Source organism: Carassius gibelio, chromosome A24 (genome assembly GCF_023724105.1).
Source record: "Carassius gibelio isolate Cgi1373 ecotype wild population from Czech Republic chromosome A24, carGib1.2-hapl.c, whole genome shotgun sequence".
In the NCBI taxonomy this organism is placed as follows: Eukaryota; Metazoa; Chordata; class Actinopteri; order Cypriniformes; family Cyprinidae; genus Carassius; species Carassius gibelio.
Window position 1 is genome coordinate 21,800,781 of NC_068394.1, and position 22,117 is coordinate 21,822,897.

The following is a 22,117-nucleotide window of genomic DNA, read 5'->3' on the forward strand; positions in this document are numbered from 1 at the left end:
CCATTAGGACGCTGCAGAAGGTTGGGACCCGAACATTGCACAGGGGCTCTACAGCACCCCCGGAACACAGACAGAAAACTTGATGTATAGCTCACACATGCACTTCCAAATTAATATGAAACTCAGTAAACATATAGATCTCATTGAGCCAAACAACTTGTGCAATGCATGTCATAGGCTCCACCCAAAAGGAAGTTCAGGGCTGTGTAAAAAGCACATGCTCCGGAATTTGATATATTTCTGTGAGGATTTCTGACCAATAGCCACCAAACTTGGTAAACATGATCTCAAGACATTGGTTATGCTAAATTGCAAAAGGGCTTTTATATCTCAAACGCTTTGCTTATGGTGAGGCAAAGTTATGGAGAGAAATTAGAAACAGGAAGTTTCTAATAACATACACATACATTGTCTGATTTTGATCAACCTTCAGGGGTTTGTTCATTGTATGATGCTGATCGCATAAATGTGATTATTACATTTAGCATACACTTATCCAAAGCGACTTACAAATGAGGACAATGGAAGCGATCAAAAACAACATAAGGGCAATGATATATATGTGCTATAACAAGTCTCAGTTAGCTTAAATGCAGTACACATAGCAAGGGCTTTTAAATAATATAATAAATAAAAAGAAAACATAAAATAGAAAAAGAATAGAGCAAGCTAGTGTTAGAGATCTTTTTTATTAGAAAAAAAAAAAATTAACAACTAATAATTCTGACTATTGGGAATCAAATTTACAGCACCACCACCATCATTTTCAATTCAGCATGTTGTTTTCACTCGATTTGCTTCAAACTTCATCAGTATAATGTCAAATCATGGCAGACATAAAACCTTTGAGTGGATATTGATATGGTAAATACTGTTGCCATGGCAACGTGTCAAGATTTAACATTTGTTTTGTGCTTTTGAGGCAGATAACTTGCTCAGAATTTCATAAAACTTGACATACATAAGCATTAATGATAGTTAGAAACTGCCAAAAGCTCATAAATGGGCGTGGATGAGGAGCTCTACAGTGCCACCTTTTGACAAAAGTTGGGGTGTTAGTTTTAGCTACAGATACCAAACTCAGAACATATATTGTTCTCATCAAGCCAGAAAACCTTCCAATTTACACTAATCAGCTACAACCAACAGAAAGTCAGCTATTTAGCTCTGAATGTTGATTTTTGGAAAAAAAAACAGGTAATGGAATTTTTCATACTCAGTCCAGTAGAATCAAGTAATTCACACCAAACTTTGTCTACATGATGTCAAGATACTAAGGCTGCATTCGAAAACTAAAAAATGCTGCCTTCGGAGGACGCATTTCAAGGTCGTGAGGCATCAAGGCACGTCCGAATTCAATGTTAGCTTGACTTCCTGTCTCCTGAGATGCCTTCATTTAGCCGATTTTTGAAGGCAGCATAGATGTATCCTTCGCTGCCTTTGATATCCCACAATCCTGTGCGTTACATTCTGTGAGAGTTAAGCAAACAAAAGAAAGATGGTGTCTGAAAGTTGTGGTCGGTGGTCAGTTTGTGTGTAAATGTATGTTTCTGATCAACGTTTTCCACTTTTGATGTCATTTCTAGCGAGAAATCAATATTGCAGTAATGAACTATTCACTTAGTTATCACCAAAGTTCTCTATGTTTTGCTGTAGATCATTAAACCATTACACTGCCTCAGAAGCCTGTCCAAAATCAGTTTCGTGAGGTGCCTTCATGCAAAAATGCTGCCTGCAAAGTCATTGCCTGATAAGACAGCGAGGCAGCAAGTCACCTGCCTAAGTTTTCGGATGCAGCCAATATTGCGAATGGATATTGGATATCTTCTTCTTCTTGTAGAATTCCGGCAGTGTAGACGCTGCTGAGCGTATTACTGCCCTCCACAGGTCAAAATATAAACTAAATTCTTACATACAGTCCCTTATCATGCAAGAACTGAAGAACTGCCTTGGAGATCAGTTTATGCTCATCACTGTGAGCAAACAAAGTTAAAAGAGTAAAAGCCTTAACTCCAAGTCCTGCCATTTTAAAAAATAATATATTTCTTTCTGCGTATACTTTCTGCATTTTAGGAAAACATGCCCTACTGTTTCAAGACTCCCACATTCACACAATCCAGAAAAAATGCTTTCCTACGATCCACAAAGAATAATTTAACGCACAGTGCCCCAGCCTCAGTCTACACATTATAACTGAATCCCTGCGGGGTTCAGTTATAATGATACATGAACATCTTTTCTTAACTATAGGTTGTATTGAAAAGTAGTGCCTACCCGTAACTTCCTTTTCCCACCCCCTCTGCCATTCATTTATTAAGCCCGCTTTAATTTGTTCCCTCAGTTCCACTCTCCCTAATAATACATGGACATCTACTTCTCTTCCTAAGCTCTCCTTTGCAATTTTATTCCCCCTCACCCCATCATGTCCAGGAACCCAGCAAAACCTGATGTTGCAGAAAAATCTAATTCTAAACAACACAATCAAAATATCATTTACAATGTCAGGACGAGCTTTTGATTTTCCTACTTGTAAATTTTCTAGAGCAGCCACAGAATCAGAGCAAATAAAGACTTCCCTAGGTTTTCCTTCCTCAATCCACCATAGAGCCCATAAAATTGCCATTAATTCGGCAGTGAGAACAGAACTTCCATTAGAAATACGTCGACCAATTTCCAAACCTAGCTGTTCCACATATGCCCCAAAACCAGCTTTCCCACTAACTGGATCTCTAGACCCATCTGTAAAAACAATCATATTCCTTCCACTAATTGAATTAAGATATTCCTCTATTTTTGTTGCAACCTCCAATTTATCTTTTTCCTGATGAATACCAATCTCAACAAATTTCAGGCAGCACCCAATAGGGCATAGGTAACCAACTTGTGTGTTATACGATACCTCCCTGATCCATGTTCATCTTCCTTGCCCACTTATTTATTATGACACTTGCAACAAATACCTAGCTGGGAAGATATGATTACACCCACTAAGTTTTACCCAGTACTGTAACCCTAACTTAATGCGTCTTAACCCTAAGGGCATTTCTCCCATTTCAATGAGCAGGCCAGGTACTGGGGTAGATCTGAAAGCCCCACAACACAGCCTCAAAACCCTTGCCTGCACCACATCCAACCTAGCCAGAACAGTTTTGGAAGCAGATCCATACACAAAGCACCCATAATCAAGAGCAGATCTGATAATGGCCTGAAAAATTAGCAACATTGTCTCCCCATTAGCCCCCCACCCACACCCAGCAAGACTTCTCATCACATTCAAAACTTTTTCACACTTCAACACAATTTTACCTACATGCACGGCCCAAGTCATACGCTCTTCAAACCAAATATCCCAAAATTTAAAAACCTTTACCTTCTCCAATGGAGACCCATACATATATACATATATTTTCCAAATAGCCCCATCATCTGCAAATAAAGATAACCCGAATCCTCTCTCTATTTTATCAAAGATATAATTTATCATTATATTAAATAAAACTGGACTTATTACACTTCCCTGTGTGGTTCCATTCTCTATGTCCACAGTTTTTGAACTAACACTACCAACCTTTACTTGAATTGTTCTTTTCATTAAAAATTCCTTTATTCAATTAAACATTCGTCCCCTAACTCCCATGTAAAAGATTTTAATCATCAAAGCCTCCTTCCATAAAGAACCATAAGCCTTCTCAATATCCAGAAATACACGCACTACTACTTCCTTATTACTAAATGCCCTTTTAATATCTTGATCTAAAACTGCAACTGACTCCATTGTAGATCTTCTCTTTCTAAAACCATTCTGTACATCAACAAATTGTCTTCTAGTTTCTAAAAAATATACTAATCTGTTAGTTACCATCCTCTCCATAATCTTACAGGTCACTGCTGTGAGTGCTATAGGACGGTATGAATTAGGGTCAGATGCAACTTTCCCTGGTTTCAAGACCGGGACCACAACTGCATGTTTCCACTCCTTTGGCAAATGACCCTCTGCCCACACAGCATTAAACAAAGCTAAGATTTCTTCAAGTACAAAATCATCCAGATATTTAAATAACTCATAAGACAGCCTATCTCTCCCTGGGGTAGAATTTGCCCCAGAAATCATTGCATCCTTTAACTCTTTTAAAGAAAAGAAAAAATTAATAGGATTTTCATTTTCTAAGCTCCTCTCCAGTTTCCACTGATTAACTTCCATCAATTCAGCCCTCTTCCTACACCTCTCAACCCCCATTCTCTCTGATCTATGCACAGCTTGATAACTCTCAACAAACATGTCTGCTTTTTCCTTATTGGAAACTGCTACCACCTCTCCCTTCTGTAATACTGGTATCAGTCTTCTCTTATATACTCCTGACATTATACGTACCGCTGACCACAACTGCCTTACTGATGTCTCAGGACCTAACGTACCACAAAACTTCCTCCAACTATTTATTTTTGCATCCTTTATAATTCATCTTGCTACTGCCCTTAGACGTTTGTACTCTATTACATTAACCAACATTGGGTATTTTCTTAATCTTCTATATGCTTTATTCCTACTCCTTACAGCTTCGTCACATTCTTTACTCCACCAAGGAACCAGCATACGTGACCTAGGTTCCGGTTTCACAGGAATAGTATAGCAAGCAGCCTCGTGTATCATGAGACTAATTGAAGTATTCCAGTTATCTATAGAACCCTCACTATCAACATTTCCTACTTAACTTTCTCCTGGTATTTATCCCATTTGGCCTGAGAAAAGTTAGATCTAGGTACATTCTTTTCCACTTCTCTTCTCAAATCCCTACCAAACATGCACAATATTGGATATTGATCACTTCCTACTGTATATGAATCTATAAAATCCCATTCACCAATTCTAGCTAAGTTTGATGAAGAAATTGATAAATCTATGAGTGTATGTATTTCTCCCAATATTATACCTAGTCGGTCCTCCGTCATTTAACACTACCAACTTATACTTATCTAAAAATTATTCTATTACACCATTTTTATCCCTGTGATCACTCCGCCATATTCAATTCAAGTTTATTTGTATAGCGCTTTTTACAAAATAAATCGTTACAAAGCAACTTTACAGAAAATTAGGTTTCTACAATATTTAGTAGTAGCTAGTAGTTTGTGCACATTTGACAGGATTTTAGAAAAAATAAAAATAATAATAATACAAGACGTAGTCAGCTAGACGATGAACTATCAATATTATTAATTAAGTTATTATATGATTCAGTCACACATTTAGCAATAATTGTTAGTTCTGTTTGTTGATTCAAGGTAGCATCATCTGGGGTCCTCTGAGGGTCAGCATCATCTCTTCTCAGGTGTTCTGGATCCAGACTGGAGCTTGTTTAAATCCTAGTTACGGCGAAACATAGAAACAAAATACAGACATCATTAGCATAGCTGCTGATCCAACAAAGTAAAATTAGTTTAACCCAAGTTAATGAATAAAAATGCACCTTTGAACAGATGCAACTACACTCACAATTAAAAAGATACATTATTCGAATGCTTGGCGAAAGAGATGTGTTTTTAATCTAGATTTAAACAGAGAGAGTGTGTCTGAACCCCGAACATTATCAGGAAGGCTATTCCAGAGTTTGGGAGCCAAATGTGAGAAAGCTCTACCTCCTTTAGTGGACTTTGCTATCCTAGGAACGACCAAAAGTCCAGCGTTTTGTGACCTTAGGGTGCGTGATGGGTTGTAACGTGGTAGAAGGCTAGTTAGGTACGCTGGAGCTAAACCATTTAGGGCCTTATAGGTAAGTAATGATAATTTGTAACTGATACGGAACTTAATAGGTAGCCAGTGCAGAGACTGTAAAATTGGGGTAATATGATCATATTTTCTTGACCTGGTAAGGACTCTAGCTGCTGCATTTTGGACTACCTGTAGCTTGTTTATTGACGAAGCAGGACAACCACCTAGAAGTGCATTACAATAGTCCAGTCTAGAGGTCATGAATGCATGAACTAGCTTTTCTGCATCAGAAACAGATAACATGTTTCGTAGCTTGGCAATGTTTCTAAGATGGAAGAATGCAGTTTTTGTAACATTGGAAATATGATTTTCAAAAGACAAATTGCTGTCTAATATAACACCCATATTTCTGACTGTAGAGGAAGTAACAGTACATCCGTCTAGTTGCAGATTATTATCTACAAGATTCTGTGTAGTGTTTTTTTGGTCCAATAATTAGTATCTCTGTCTTATCCGAATTTAATTGGAGAAAATTGTGTCATCCAATCTTTTACATTTTTAACACACTCTGTTAGCTTAGATAATTGGGAAGTTTCATCTGGTCTCGTTGAGATATATAGCTGAGTATCATCAGCATAACAGTGGAAGCTAATTCCGTATTTTCTAATAATATTACCAAGGGGCAACATATATATTGAAAATAGAAGGGGACCTAGGACGGATCCTTGTGGCACTCCATATTTTACTGATGATAAATGAGATGACTCCCCATTTAAGTAAACAAAATGGTAGCGATCGGACAGGTAGGATCTAAACCATCTTAGAGCCTGCCCTTGAATACCTGTATAGTTTTGTAATCGATCTATGAGTATGTCATGATCTATGGTGTCGAACGCAGCACTAAGATCAAGTAAGACTAGAAATGAGATGCAGCCTTGGTCTGACGCAAGGAGCAGGTCATTTGTAATTTTAACAAGTGCAGTTTCTGTGCCATGGTGGGGCCTAAAACCTGACTGAAATTCTTCATACAGATCATTTTTATGCAGGAAGGTGCTCAATTGAGCAGACACAACTTTCTCTAAAATTTTAGACATAAATGGAAGATTTGAAATAGGCCTATAATTTGCCAGTACACTAGGATCTAGTTTTGGTTTCTTAATAAGAGGCTTGATAACCGCCAGCTTGAATGGTTTTGGGACGTGTCCTAAAGTTAACGACGAGTTTATGATATAGAGAAGCGGTTCTTCGGCTACAGGTAACAGCTCTTTCAGTAATTTAATGGGTACAGGATCTAATAAACATGTTGTTGGTTTAGATACAGTGATAAGTTTATTTAGCTCTTCCTGTCCTATGGTTGTAAAGCACTGCAGTTTATCTTTGGGTGCGATGGATGAAACTGAAGTGTTAGACGCTGTAGAATCTACATTCGCTATTGTATTTCTAATGTTATCTATTTTATCAGTGAAGAAATTCATGAAGTCATTACTGTTTAACGTTGGTGGAATATTTGAATCAGGTGGCATCTGGTAATTTGTTAACTTAGCCACTGTGCTAAATAAAAACCTTGGATTGTTTTGGTTATTTTCAATGAGTTTGTGTATATGCTCTGCCCTAGCAGTTTTTAGAGCCTGTCTATAGCTGGACATACTGTTTTTCCATGCAGTTCTAAAAACTTCTAAGTTAGTTTTTCTCCATTTGCGTTCAAGACTACGAGTTAATTTCTTGAGAGAGTGAGTATTACTGTTATACCATGGTACAGTACGTTTTTCTCTAACTTTTTTCAATTTGATTGGGGCAACAGCTTCTAATGTATTAGAGAAAATAGTGCCCATGTTGTCAGTAATTTCGTCTAATTCGTGTGTATTTTTGGGTACAATTAGCAGTTGAGATAGATCAGGCAGGTTATTTGCGAATCTTTCTTTGGTGGCTGGAACAATAGTTCTGCCCAGACGGTAAAGCTGCGACATATAGTTAATATCAGTTATACGCAGCATGCACGATACAAGGAAATGGTCTGTAATATCACCACTTTGAGGTACAATATCTATAGCAGTAAGATCGATTCCATGCGATATAATTAAATCTAGTGTATGAATAAAACGATGAGTGGGCCCGTTGACATTTTGCTTGACTCCAAAGGAGTTTATTAGGTCAGTAAACGCAAGTCCTAATGTATCATTTGCATGATCAACGTGAATATTAAAATCTCCCATGATTAGCGCCTTATCAACTGTAACTAGAAGGTCTGAGAGGAAATCTGCAAATTCTTTTAGGAATTCTGTATACGGCCCTGGTGGTCTATACACAGTAGCCAGAGCAAGAGATACATTAGATTTCTTTTGCATGTCTGACAGAGTAACATTTAGCAGAAGTATTTCAAAAGAGTTAAACCTGTATCCTGTTTTCTGGGTAACATTGAGAATATCACTATATATTGTTGCAACACCCCCGCCACGACCAGTCTGACGGGGCTCATGCTTATAACAGTAGTTTGGTGGAGTAGACTCATTTAGACCAAAATAATCATTTGGTTTTAGCCAGGTTTCAGTCAAGCAGAGTAAATCAAAACTATTATCTGTGATCATTTCATTTACAATAACTGCTTTTGGTGCGAGTGATCTAATATTTATGAGCCCAAACTTTAAAAATTGTTTTTGTTCATTTACTTTACATTTTTCTGGTTTAATTACGATAAGATTTTTTCTAGATCCTACATTATATTTATATTTTGACCTCACTATTCGGGGAACAGACACAGTCTTAATAGGTTTTACAGCGCAAGTACCTTTAGCATTTAAGCGGTTAGAACAAAACTCAATGGTTATTTGAGAATTGTCTTACTAGTCACATGGAGCGAAGTGTCCTGGAGATGTTGTCAGAGAGAAGCTCCACTCCAATTTTGCTGGGGTGTAATCCATCAGCGCGAAACAGTCTAGGACGCTCCCAGAAAAGATTCCAGTTATTAACAAATAGCAGTTTCTGTTCTTTACACCATGACAACAACCATTCATTTAAAGCAAAAAGTCTACTGAACCTTTCGTGTCCTCGTCGATACGTGGGCAGTGGTCCTGACACGACGATCGTCGCCGCGGGCGTCGTGCTGCGAACCGTCTCGATCAGGCTCCTGAAGTCCCTCTTCAGCGTCTCCGTCTGCCGCAGCGTGGTGTCGTTAACCCCGGCATGAAGCACGACCGCTCTGGGGCTCTCGCCGTCCTTCAGGATCGCGGGTATCTGCGCAGAAACATCGAGAACACGAGCACCAGGCAAACAATGAGTGTGCACTTTTCCTTCGGCTAACGTAGCACTTACGTGTCGGACGATGGAGTCTCCGATGATCACAGCGTCACGTCCTGTCTCGCGGAGGGGAGCAAAGCGGTTCTGGATGGAGATCTCGAAGGCAGGAGGGGGAGAAGTCGTCGCCCGGGACCCAGCTCGCGTCCTCCGCTGTGGATGCACCCAGGGTCCGTGGTGTCCCGGCGTCACAGTGAAGGACATCTGGGAAGATCGCGTCCTGGGTGCACCGGGCCTGCGCAGAGAAACACACGGAGTAGACGTGGTGAGACTGTTAACAGCACGCTGTATACTTACCCCGGACTTGTGAGCGTCCGCCCGGGATGATTCCAGCGCGGCTCTCCGCTCTCTCAGCTGGGCCTGCTTCTGTTCCAGGTCGCGAATCTGCTTCCCCACGGCCTCGAGCTCGAGCTGCAAAGAGTGGAGACATTCATCCGCCATTAAAGCAAGTAACAGTGAGTACAGCAGTGGTAATGTGTGAGAATAGAGTATTAGCAATGTAAGCGCAGTTAGCAGCAACCATGCTTGCTGATGCTAACTGGCTAAAAGCTAATAGCGGACCCGGGAGATCAAAATAAAACTAGTGATAGCAAGGCGCTCTGATTGTTTTTGTTGTAGAATACAATAGAGGATATATTCACGCGTTATATAAACGGAAACAATGATGTGTAAAATTGATTTTCAAGTTAAAAATTGTCAATGAAAAGAGTATAGTGGCGGAGCTCAAACGTAGTACAGCCGCCAACAACAAATCCATATTGGATTGTGTGCATTAAAATCTCCAATCCATATAACAGGACACCTTACCTTCTCTGTTATCTCATCAAAATCTAACAATACCAAAGGTTGGCAGGGGTTATAATAATTTATCACCGTTATAGAACTGATACTACTCCAAACCTCCACAGCCAAACACTCAATATTAGAAATAATGTCAACCTTTCTATATTGCAACCCATTCTTAACAAAGGTTGTACAACCCCCACCTGATCTATCTATCCGGTCTAATCTCAAACATTCATAACCTGGAATTACAAAATCTAAACCGATAAAATGTATCTTTGATGAGCATGTCTCTTGGATACATATCAAATCTGGTACTTCTTTAAAACCATCTACAAACTTTTTAACTCCTGCCTATTTCCTATCAAACTCCGGGTGTTCCATTGAAGAATATACCGCATTAAAATATTAATGAGGATCCTCATCATCCACCTCACAAACGTCTTCCATACTGCAAGCCTTCATCATCTGTGATCTGTTTATACCCTGACTCTCCATCATGTATTGATGCAACTTTTCTGGCAACTGTTTTATACTCCAATACCTTTCAGCCGCACCCACCACTAACCTAATGACATATGACCGGTTAGCTGCTTTCTTAGTTCCTACCAATACATCAGAAACAAAAGACAAAAATGACTCCTTACTAAAAATTAACTTGTCAGATGAAGATACAGATGGCAGATTTGACATAGGAACCTGGCTTCCTAGTACCTCTCTTTCACCAGAACTTCCATTTCCACTTTCTCTAGCCACTCTTTGAACCGTCTCTGCATACGTTACCTTGTTCTGATCCCTCACAACCTGCACCCGCCTAGCTTGAACAGTATTCACACAACCGTGGAACCCTGCTGCATGAACCCCATCACAGTTAGGGCACTTAGGAGTCTCTGACTTACAATTTTGTAACATGCCCAGACTTCTGACAATTATAGCAGCGCAACGGTGGTTTAATGTACTCCCTTACATAATAAGCCATACTCCCTAGAAACACTCTTTGTGGCAGTACACCATCTTTAAACGTTAACAGGATGGGCGGATCCCCAGCTCCATCTCTACACTAAAATCTTACCACATCAGTTACTTGGGCTCCCTTAACATTTTCTAAGATTTCCTTTTCAGATAAGCCAGCAGGCATTCCATATACTACTCCTTTGACACCCTGCTTTCTTCCTCTTGGGACCAAAGTCTCCACCTTAACCACCAACTTCCCCACACCTCTAGCATCATCATACTGTTTCCTATTTTTGCAACAAACTCTTAACATTCCATCATATAATATATTAACCTGAAAATCCTTTCCTATCTGATTCTCCAAAGCATTAGTAACCTTTAATGGATTAATTACTCTGAATCCTGCATCTCCTTGATTAGCTCCCTTGACTTTAAACAGCACCACTAACTCCTCAGAACTTCCTGTTCTCCTAACTTTATTTCCTTTTTCCTTTCTTATTTCAGGTCTTTCACTTGATGCCTCCCTCTTAGAACCCTCCTTTTCCTTAACCACTGTATGCCGCCACCCACCACCATCATCATCATCCCTTCCACTCCCTGACGCCATAGGCCTCCAATATCACCTCCTTTTCCCAACACTAATCTAGTATTATTATTACTTATAAAAAAAATAAATTAAATTAAAAAAAAAAAACAAGGCCCGTATATCTTCAACTTGTTTAAGCTCCTGAGAAAAGCCGACGCAGCGTCTCCGTCAATTCAAAATCACAGCTCTAACATCGAATTATCAACAAAATCTATTTATAAATGAAAACATTGAATACCACAACACAATGCCACGTCCGTCCGGAAGTCCGCCGCTGACATCTATTGGATATCTTGCACAGTGTTGCACTATAAATACACAGAAACCAAGGGGACACACCTGGGAGCAAATTAACTAATTAATCAAACACAGCTGGAAACAAATTAGCACAACAAGGACTGGAACAGGAAAGACCAAATAAAAAAAAAACCGGGTAAAACAAAGAAAAAACAAGTCCAAAACACTGACAGCTGTGGAGAGTTGAAGGGGTGTGTGGGTGAGTGTGTGTGTCAAGTGTGGGGATGAGTGGCTGGTTGTGAGAGAGATAAGGAGAGAGAGAATTTAAACATCTCTTTAATCACATTTCTTAATAAATAAAAAAAAACAGCATTTATTTATTTATTTATTTGCATTACAGCTAAAGAAATATTTTAGGCCTTATCCTTTACCGATAAGAACCAGTAAACATAATTTTATATAATTATTTTAATAATTATGTTAATTACAACATAAAAAGATCAAAAGATACATACAGATGGACTTATACATTTTTGTGCTGCAAATAATAATTACAAACTCATTTGATACTGACCTATGACATTCTGTGACTTGAAATTCATCTGAATTTACATAAACTCATAGATGTAACAGTAAAACAGTTCAACTCACAGAAGAAGACTAAGCTGTTAATGCAGGTAAAATTATTTCCCAAATGCTAATAGGTCAATAAAATCATAAATCCTTTAAAACTTTAAAGGTTTTGGTAAAACTTTAAAATAATGCCTCATTTGTTAACATTAGTAAATGCATTGGTAACACTTTATGATAACTGCACTCTACATTTACATTTAGTCATTTTGCAGATGCTTTTATCCAAAACGACTTACAATCGGGGGATACATAAAGCGATTATTCTTAAAGGGGCAAACAGACAGAGGAAGTGATTGTAATACCAAGTTTTAGGCATTGTTCAAATAAGTACAAACTAGAAAGAGAAGAAATAAATTAAGGGGGAAGCTTTTTTATGATTAAGTCAAGTAGCTTCGAAAGAGATGAGTTTCATCTGATATTTGAAAATTGCCAGGGATTCAGCATTTGGATAGGGATGGGAAGATCATTTCACCAGCCAGGAATGGTGAACAAGAATGTCCCGGAAAGTGATTTTGAGCCTCTCTGTGATGGTCAAGTCAAGTCACCTTTATTTATATAGCACTTTAAACAAACAGATTGTATCAAAGCAACTGAACAACATTAATTGGGAAAACAGTGTGTCAATAATGCAAAATGACCAGGCAGTTAAAGGCAGTTCATCATTGAATTCAGTGATGTCATCATACAGCTCAGTTCAGTTTAAATAGCATCTGTGGAATCATTTGTTGACAGAACCAGTCTAATGAGGTCATACTTCCTGGTTCCAGTAAAAACTCTAGCTGCTGCATTTTGAACCAGCTATAGGAGCTGCTGCATTTTGAACCAGGAGCTTGTTTATTAAGCGTGCAGAACAACCACCCAATTAAGGCTACGTTGTTGCTACGAGTAGGCATTTATTTACTTTCCGTTTTTTTTTTTTTTACTTTGCAGCAATGTCGAGGAAAGGCGCTGAGTTTTTTAAATGGGCCAACAGTGAGGTGGAGTTGTTGTTGCTGCGAGTAACACAGGAGTGTAAAGTGACCAAAGCAAGCGAGAATGTAGACTGGGAGATGTGCCAAAACAAATATAATCTTGGCTCAATTGGTCATATGACTAAAAATGCATCATCATATTCAAAAGTATATTAAAATGTATATTTTTTAAATCACAATAATATTTCACAATATTACAGTTTTTCCTGTATTTCTGATCAAACAAATGTATCCTTGATGAGCATAAGAATCTCCCTTTGAACAAAATAATAATATTAATAATAATAATAATAATAATCTTTCAGATCCGAAACATTTGACCAGTAGTGTGTGTGTGTCATTGTGTCAAGTCATTGTTTTCCCCAAAGCACCTAAAAGCCAATTCACACTCCCATTCTCCAACAGGGTGAATACACTGACCAAACAAAAGATAATAAGCATTTAAAAAACAGTTTTGTGGCTGTGTTAAATGAGCATAATGCCGTGTTAGGTGTGAGATTCATTTAACTTGGTTTGCTAGAATACGTCTATTCATAATTGCGCCAGTGTGAATGGGTGATGAATTGCAATAATTAAATCATTAAAAAAATTGGAATATGATTTCCAAATAATTATTGGTAGTCTAGTTTTTGGCGGCCTGTTTTAATTTTTGTTTTAGTCTAATCTTTGTATGAAGCTGCCATTTTAGTTTTTATTAGTTTTAGTCACGTTCATACTCTTTTTAGTATAGTTTTAGTTGATGAAAACTGTTGACATTTTAGTCTAGTTTTAGTCTAATTTTAGTCAATGAAAATTGTATTTCAGTCTCTTTTTAGTAATGCCATTATATTTAACCAAATCAATATAGTACAAGTACCTAGTAGTATAGACAAAACCAACAATTTATTTTAGCCAAACCCATTTCCCCGGCTGACCGGCCATCGGTCCCATTTTCTGCGTCAAGGCTGATTTGTACTCGACGTGTCTGCAAGATCTATTTCGACCTCACTCTGACCGTCACTGTGGTCTAATAGGATTATAACCTTGATAAATCTCTTCAGATCTTATGTAAACAAAGTCATGCCCATGACCCCGGAAGCAGAACGTCACGTGTTATAAAAGACGTGTTAAACTTCCGGCTCGTTCTCTTTACCTTTCTCACCTTAGAGACCTGGTACAGGAAGGAACCGAATTAATATTGTTATTCACCATTCAATTCATCACTCAAAAGTGGTGCAGGTACCTTGTGCCCCCTGTAAATTGTGGAGTTTTTATTTTTGCAATGTATAATTGTGATGAGTTATATTGATATTGAGGGTTCTACATACTAACTATTCAATATTTCAATACAAACACTCAGTTCATGCTATATGTACTTAAGAATTGAGGTTAGTTATTGTATTATTCAGATATTCTAAGTCTAGTTTCTAACATACTAGCCAATCAATATAATGGGTTATTTCTGTTTTCTTTCAGAGTATCCATCAGTAACTAGTTAATATACTTCATATTTAAAAAAAATGTGAGTATTTGTGCCTTTGGAGTCCTATATCACTGTTTGCAGCTGTTGGGGTTTGATAGAGGCCTGCTAAATACGTACTAGTGCAGGCCTTTCTTTGCTTTGTGTGGGCTGGATATTCCCTTCATTACTGTGCGCAGTCAGTGGGATTGTGTTTGGCCTTACGTAGTGTGAGGGTATCATGGCCTCTCATTTCAGGCGATATTGCCAATCTGCAGTGAACCCCAATGATGGACATAGGGAATGCCCTTCATAACTGGGGATGGCTCATTTAAGAGAGGATGTGGATAATCCATGCAAGTTGCTTGTGACCTGCCTAGAGGGGAGCGACTTCACCACGCTAATATACAGTTCTGTACACTGAGCGTTGTAGGGAGAGGGAACGCATAGTCATAAACGTTCTTGCAGGCACTCTCGTGATTGCTATGAGTCACACAGCTCAAGCCATGAGAAGGTGGTGAAAGTAGCTAAACACCCAACTCCCGCCCCACCAGAGGAGGATGTCAACACAGAAACTCAACTACAGATCCTGACTGCTATTCAGAGTTTAGCACAGAGGATAGATCGAGTTGAAGCTCGTCACTCATTTTCACCATCATTACCTCCTGGTCAGGAATGCATTCCCCCATCTGCACAGCAAGGTAATCCTGAAACTGGCGCAGAAGATGTATTATCTATTCTTGTTCCCCACTCGCTGGTTGATAATGCACAGCAGGTGGAAGGAGGGAGCCAGGGAGGACCCCATTCAGATTCTGGTGAAGTGGATGGCAAGTCAATTGGGAAGGATGATTTCCCAGCAAACACTCTTGTTGCTAGAGTATTTAGTGCAGCAAAAATTATTTGTTTACAGCCTTCTGTGTCTGACCCAACTAATTTCTGAGGTGTCTGGGAAGGCATACCTCAGACTAATTCTCCGTCTTGCATTCCAGTGGCAGCTGATTATACCTCCATGTTGAGGACAGCACAGAAGAAACCATCTCAGAAGCCTCAATTCAATGCAGGCTGCAGATGTTTGGCAAATGCCCATTTCCACAAAAAAAAAAAAAAACTGGACTGGGGGATATGCCACTTGTGGAACAGGAAATAGCATCATGGACAACTCTGGGACCAGCTTATGCATCTTCTAACCCTTGCTGTCCCAAGAAGGAGTGTGCGAAAACTGACCGTCTGATCTCACGATCCTTTAATGAAAAACGACACGTGCAGTTCATACAGGCAATGTTTTGGCTATCCTCTTGGCAGCTTTATGGAAAACAATAAATATGGAGGACCAGGATTCTAGGAACCTTGTTGATTCTGCTTTGGCAGCCCACTCACAATTGGCATGTGATGTGGGGGATGCTATGTCTTCGGCTGTTTTATATCGTAGACAGATATGGCTGGCACAAACTTCTTTGCCAGAGACCATAAGAAGTGAACTAATGAATCTGCCGGTAATTCCTGGTCACGTTTTTAATTCAAATTCTCAGGAGGTGCTGGATAGGGTTGAGCACTCCATCACAATGAGAGAAGCTGTCCAGCGGGCTTGTCATAAACCAGCTCTAGTCTTCAGACCAAAATCTCGAGAAACACAAAGACCGCAGCAACCGGCTTGGTCTAGACACACAAGTGGAAATCCTGTTACTGTTCAAGGGCAGAGCTTTCATACCTACAGACAACAGAGAGGTTCACGAAGGGGGGCAGGATGTGATGGCGGCCTTGCATAGGGGTCAGGGGCTGGAAGTTAACTGTACCTCTAAACTTTCACTGGCCTGTTGGGAGAGAGTGGTCACAGACCAGGGGTTTTATCTACAATAACTCACAGGCTACAGTTTCAACGGCACATCAATCTTCTCCACAGAAGATCAGTGATAACAACAGATGCATCACTGACAGGCTGGGGGAGAACATGTGCTAGTGAGAACAGACAGTACCTCAAAAATCACCAAGAAGGGACGAAATCACTAAGTTGTCTCCAGGTAGAAACGGACCTGCTGACATGGACATGGCCACGGCCAAGGCTGTCCTCACTTAGAGCAATCCACATCCCAGGGGTGACAAACAGAGCATCCAACATTTTGTCCAGAACAGGGCCTCTCCCAGGAGAGTGGTGGTAATAGCCCAAATTTGGACCCGATACGGGACAGCTCAGGTAGATCTCTTTGCTTCTAGGGAAACGACCCATTGCCTGGGATGGTACTCCCTCAAGGTACAAGAAGGCAGTTCAGGCTTGGATTCTCTGTCACAAGAGTGGCCGACAGACTTATTATATGTTCCCCCCATTTCCTCTGATTTCTCAGGTCCTCCAGAGGATCATGGAGGGTCATTGCACAGTTCTACTAGTTGCTCCATGCTGGCCAGGAAGACCATAGTTCCTGGACCTAGTTCAGCTGATGCAGGGTCCTCTGTGGCAACTTCCAACATGAGGGAATCTCCTGCGATTGTGGGTATGGCCTCTGCAGAGTCCGTCCCTCAACAGCTAGATGAAATGGTACGTGAGACACTGAACAACACCAGTGCTCTACTCAGGCTAATTACTCTATAAAGTGGAGAATTTTTTCAGACTGGTGTTTAGGCATGAATGTTTATCCAATAATCTGCTCTTTGCCACTTGTCCTTAGATTCCTACAAGCTCAACTGGATCAGGGAAAGGCAACCTGTACAATCAGGGTTTATGCTTCAGCCATTTCAGCATCTTATGGGCAAGTGGATGGCCAGCCCTTGGGCCGACATCCCTTGGTGGGTAAGTTTCTGAAGTAGTTTGTCGGTTATGTTCTACTCACACTTTGCAGGTACCCAATTGGGATTTGCCTTTTGTACTAGAGTCTTTTTTACCAAAGGTGCTTAATCCTCAGTTTAAAAATCGAGTTCTGGAGGTAGTTCAATTTCAACCCCCTTCACATGCAGATCAGCAAAATTTGCTCACCCTCTGTCCAGTAAGGGGATTATGCACCTATGTAAATTTCACTTAAACCTTGAGGAAGTCTCATTCACAGCATTTTGTTTGCTATGGAAGGGCCAGATTGGGGTTGCCGCTTTCTAAGCAACATTTGTTGCATTGGTTGATTGAGGTTATTTCCCAGGCTTTATATGGAAAGAGGGTTACCAGAACCAGAAGTGTAGCTACTTCATTGGCCGCACTAAAAGGAGTTTCGGAGATTTGTGCTGCACCATCATGGTCTACACCATGTATATTTTCAAAATTTTACATAACTGGCACAACGCCTGTTAGCACTGCAGTTTTGATGACAGTTGCCCAGCGATGTTTGAATAGTTCAGAGTCTGTAGTTCCTCGCGACCCTGTTGACATGAGTCATCCTATTAGACCGTAGTGACGGTCAGAGTGAAGTCGAAACAGATTGAATTAGAATTTGAAGTTGAATTAGAATTCATTAAGATTTTAATTATACACTATTTGCTTAAAGTTATCTTGTGTTTGATGTGAAACATAGCCAATAGTTTAAGATTGTTTTAAATTTGTACATAAAGAAATTATTAACTCATCAACTCATTCATGACAAGACTTGTACTGGCCATACTGTCAAATGACTTTTTCTCAGTTCTCACAAGTGATTCACAGCGGTTTTAGAGGACAGTTGCCCTTTCATTTCAAAGAATAGTGCAACGGCGAAGCGACAAATATAAAAGCCTCGTCCATTTGGGAAGGTGGCTCGCAGTCAGCTAGCCAGGCGAAAGTATAAATCCCACATAACTTTGTTTGTTGTCGTCTTATAAATAATGTGAGTGGGGCTTGAGGAAGTGATGTCGGTTGCGTCTGCACAGTGCGACCTGATGCAATCCCTGAAGTGAGACAGAAATACTGCAAAATAATAATACTATGCGACTAAACGAGATGAAATAATGTTATAATATTTTGTTTCATCTCGTTTTGTTCAACGAAAATGAAGAGATATTTTATCTTAGTTTTTATTTTGTAAACCACATTTAGTCTCATTTTTGTTCGTCAACAATTTTGCATTATACATTCAATTAAAGTCATCGTCACGTGACCAGCATATACATTGCATCTTGTCTCACATGATAAAGGTTCGTTGACGAGGATATTAATGTGGTGTTCCAGGCAACCCGTAACCCATGTTTTTCCAACTTTATTCCCATGAAAGTGCACTGGAACAGCAGACAAAACCATGATTTCCCACCTGTAAACTCGTACTAGACTGATGTACACCGAGTTCCGAGCTCTGACATCACACAGCACTCGAAACAACAATGGCAGCCCTTACGGATAATATTGCCTAAGGATGTGGTGTTTATGCAAGTGGTACACGCAGTGCTTAAAGTGGGCCGGTACGCACCGGTACTCAGTACCGCCACTTCCAAATATAGCTCTTGAGCGTACTGCCACCTCTCCGTGTGCCCAGAACATGCTTTTAGCGTACCGGTATGCTCACTGGACATCTGTTTTAATAGAGGTTTTGATCCTTTGCCTGCGCTGCCGCTTTTCAGAGCACACTTGCACGCTTCCTAATTCGTCCCACCGAGAGCAGAGACTACATTACCCATACACCCTTGAGTTTTACAAGTGAAAAGCGCATGTGTCGCTTTTGCCGCTGTCCGTTTCAACAACTCAACTTGGCCGGAGAGGGTGTGTGAAACGCGCACACTCGGCTAGGTAAAAATACAAATACAGTGAACAACACTTAATATGCTCTCCTGGCTTCAGACTCTGAGTACTAAAAGAACACGGTCAGAATCAGATGATTCGCTGGCTGACACCCAACCAAGCCAGAATGATATCGCTGCAGGTCAGACACAAGCTAATGAAGTAATGCAGTAGCTCTTTATAAGGGTATTTTTTCAAAATCCTTTTGCACACAACAATATAACATGCAATATGCAATATATAGTAGCATGTATATCACATCATTTTGTGGTTTCGTGTGGACGCGGATATTTCTTGACATGAGAAAAAAAAAGATCAGACAGGGAAAGCTCTGGTTGCGTTTGGACGTAGCCTTAGTCATAATTTTTGTGACAACAGCAACACTTATTTTAACTGGGTTAGTTAAGGGCCTGATAGGTTAACTACAGCTGATTAGGTTGGACAGTGTTTTCTCTACTTCCTGTTGGCCTTCTGTAGCTAATCGTAGCTCCGTGTAGCTGTTTTTATTTTTTATTTTTTTCTCTATAATCTTTCTTACCATCACTGTCTGTTTGTTCGTTTTTTAAGTTGTAAAATATAACTTAATTCACACCATATTTCTGATATTATCGATCAATCTTATCAGATTAACTTTGATCGTTCACTTTTTCTGTGAGTGCAGTACACCTGCAAAGCGTTAGCACTCGTTAGCTTGTCATTAGCGTTTTCTTTTATCCTCTCCTCTCCTCTCTCACGCTGCAGTTTTTCACAAGTTCATCAGACAACCGCAGTAAGAATATTTCATCAAGCACGGTGAGTAATGGCTTCGCCTTCTATCGTTATTTGCACCTCTTGCCACATGTACAGTCTATCTATCTCTGTCGCTGATGAGGGATTCACATGTGATAAATGCAGGGACATAGGCTGACAGAGAAGATTTCAGAATTAGAGACACGCATCCGAACTTTAATTGAGGACAGTAAGAATGTTAGGGCTCTAGATAGGGCTTTGGATGCGTCTAGCTCAGGGATTCCTGTACATTGTCCGGTTCCAGCAACAGAGCCCCTGCAGCAGGGCAACTGGGTGACGGTGAGACCGCGTAGTCGTGGGTCAAAACACCGCTCTTCTGTTCCGATCAAAACATTAAACAGGTTCTCCCCACTCAGTGATGCACCCACTGAGAAACCTGATGAAAGTGCTCTAGTTATTGGTGATTCTATTGTACGGAATGTGAATATAGAGACACCAGCCACTATAGTCAAATGTTTACCGGGAGCCAGAGCGCCTGACATCTTGGCAAATTTAAAAGTGCTGGCTAATGCTAAACGTAAATACAGTAAGATTGTTATTCATGCCGGCGCTAATGATGTTCGACTTCGCCAGTCGGAGCTCACTAAAAATAACTTTAAATAGGAGTGTGAACTTGCAAGCACGCTTTCAGACACTGTAATATGCTCTGGTCCCCTCCCTGCTTACCGTGGTGACGAGATGCATAGCAGATTGTCTTCACTCAATGGCTGGATGTCTAAGTGGTGCCCACAGAATAACATAGGTTTCATAGACAATTGGACGAGCTTTTTGGGCAGACCTGACCTGTTTAAAAGAGATGGTCTTTAATTCAGGTCAGTTCATTCTCAGCACATAGAGACTCTTTCACCTAGATATCACACTATAGAGACTGTGTCTGTTCCCCGAACTAGAAAATACAAAAAACATTCAAACCAAGTTAAGGCTAACAATTTAATTGAGTTTCAACAAATAAAAAACAATTGCAATATGGATAAACAAATGATAAAGCTTGGCTTATTGAATATCAGATCCATTTCTACGAAAAAATGTAAATAATATGATAACTGATCATAATATAGATGTGCTCTGTTTGACAGAAACTTGGCTAAAACCTGATGATTACATTGTTTTAAATGAGTCCACCCCCCAAGATTACTGTTATAAACATGAGCCGCGTCTAAAAGGCAAAGGGGGAGGAGTTGCTTCAATTTATAACAACGTTTTCAGGATTTCTCAGAGGGCAGGCTTCAAGTATAACTCGTTTGAAGTAATGGTGCTACATATAACATTATCCAGAGAAACAAATGTTAATGATAAATCCCCTGTTATGTTTGTACTGGCTACTGTATACAGACTTTATTAAAGAGTTTGGTGATTTTTACATCTGAGTTAGTTCTGGCTGCAGATAAAGTTTTAATAGTTTGTGATTTTAATATCCATGTCGATAATGAAAAAGATGCATTGGGATCAGCATTTATAGACATTCTGAACTCTATTGGTGTTAGACAACATGTTTCAGGACCTACTCATTGTCGAAATCATACTCTAGATTTAATACTGTCACATGGAATTGATGTTGATAGTGTTGAAATTATTCAGCCAAGTGATGATATCTCAGATCATTATTTAGTTCTGTGCAAACTTCATATAGCCAAAATTGTAAATTCTACTTCTTGTTACAAGTATCGAAGAACCATCACTTCTACCACAAAAGACTGCTTTTTAAGTTATCTTCCTGATGTATCCAAATTCCTTATCATATCCAAAACCTCAGAACAACTTGATGATGTAACAGAAACTATGGACTCTCTCTTTTCTAGCACTTTAAATACAGTTGCTCCTTTACGCTTAAGGAAGGTTAAGGAAAACAGTTTGACACCATGGTATAATGAGCATACTCGCACCCTAAAGAGAGTAGCCCGAAAAATGGAGCGCAGCTGGAGGAAAACAAAACTAGAGGTATTTCGTATTGCTTGGCGGGAAAGTAGCATATCCTACAGAAAAGCATTAAAAACTGCTAGAACTGATTACTTTTCTTCTCTTTTAGAAAAAAACAAACATAACCCCAGGAATTTATTGAATA

The 22,117-nt window shown here is 39.7% G+C and overlaps 1 protein-coding gene and 1 pseudogene across 3 annotated transcripts; one reads left to right on the plus strand and one right to left on the minus strand.

Moving 5' to 3' along the window:
* Window positions 1-5,024: 5,024 nt before the first annotated feature.
* LOC127946282 (uncharacterized) lies at window positions 5,025-9,452 on the minus strand. 3 transcript variants are annotated; one of them, XM_052542749.1, is made up of 3 exons: window positions 9,299-9,452; window positions 8,552-9,236; window positions 5,025-5,364 (listed from the first exon to the last, which is right to left on the minus strand). In XM_052542749.1, exon 2 carries the CDS (start codon window positions 9,203-9,205, stop codon window positions 8,555-8,557), a length of 651 nt encoding a protein of 216 aa, XP_052398709.1. In that variant the 5' UTR covers window positions 9,206-9,236; window positions 9,299-9,452; the 3' UTR covers window positions 5,025-5,364; window positions 8,552-8,554. The 3 variants fall into 3 exon arrangements, with proteins under 3 accessions (XP_052398709.1, XP_052398708.1, XP_052398707.1); XM_052542748.1 differs by having other exon boundaries at window positions 8,552-8,941; window positions 9,020-9,452; XM_052542747.1 differs by having other exon boundaries at window positions 8,552-9,452.
* Window positions 9,453-16,835: 7,383 nt separating this feature from the next.
* Window positions 16,836-20,862, plus strand: LOC127946122 (uncharacterized; annotated as a pseudogene).
* Window positions 20,863-22,117: the final 1,255 nt, after the last annotated feature.

What these genes read in the sequence shown, in the direction of transcription:
- LOC127946282 (XM_052542747.1), bottom strand. Translation starts at nt 9,442, where the DNA reads ATGGCGGATGAATGTCTCCACTCTTTGCAGCTCGAGCTCGAGGCCGTG.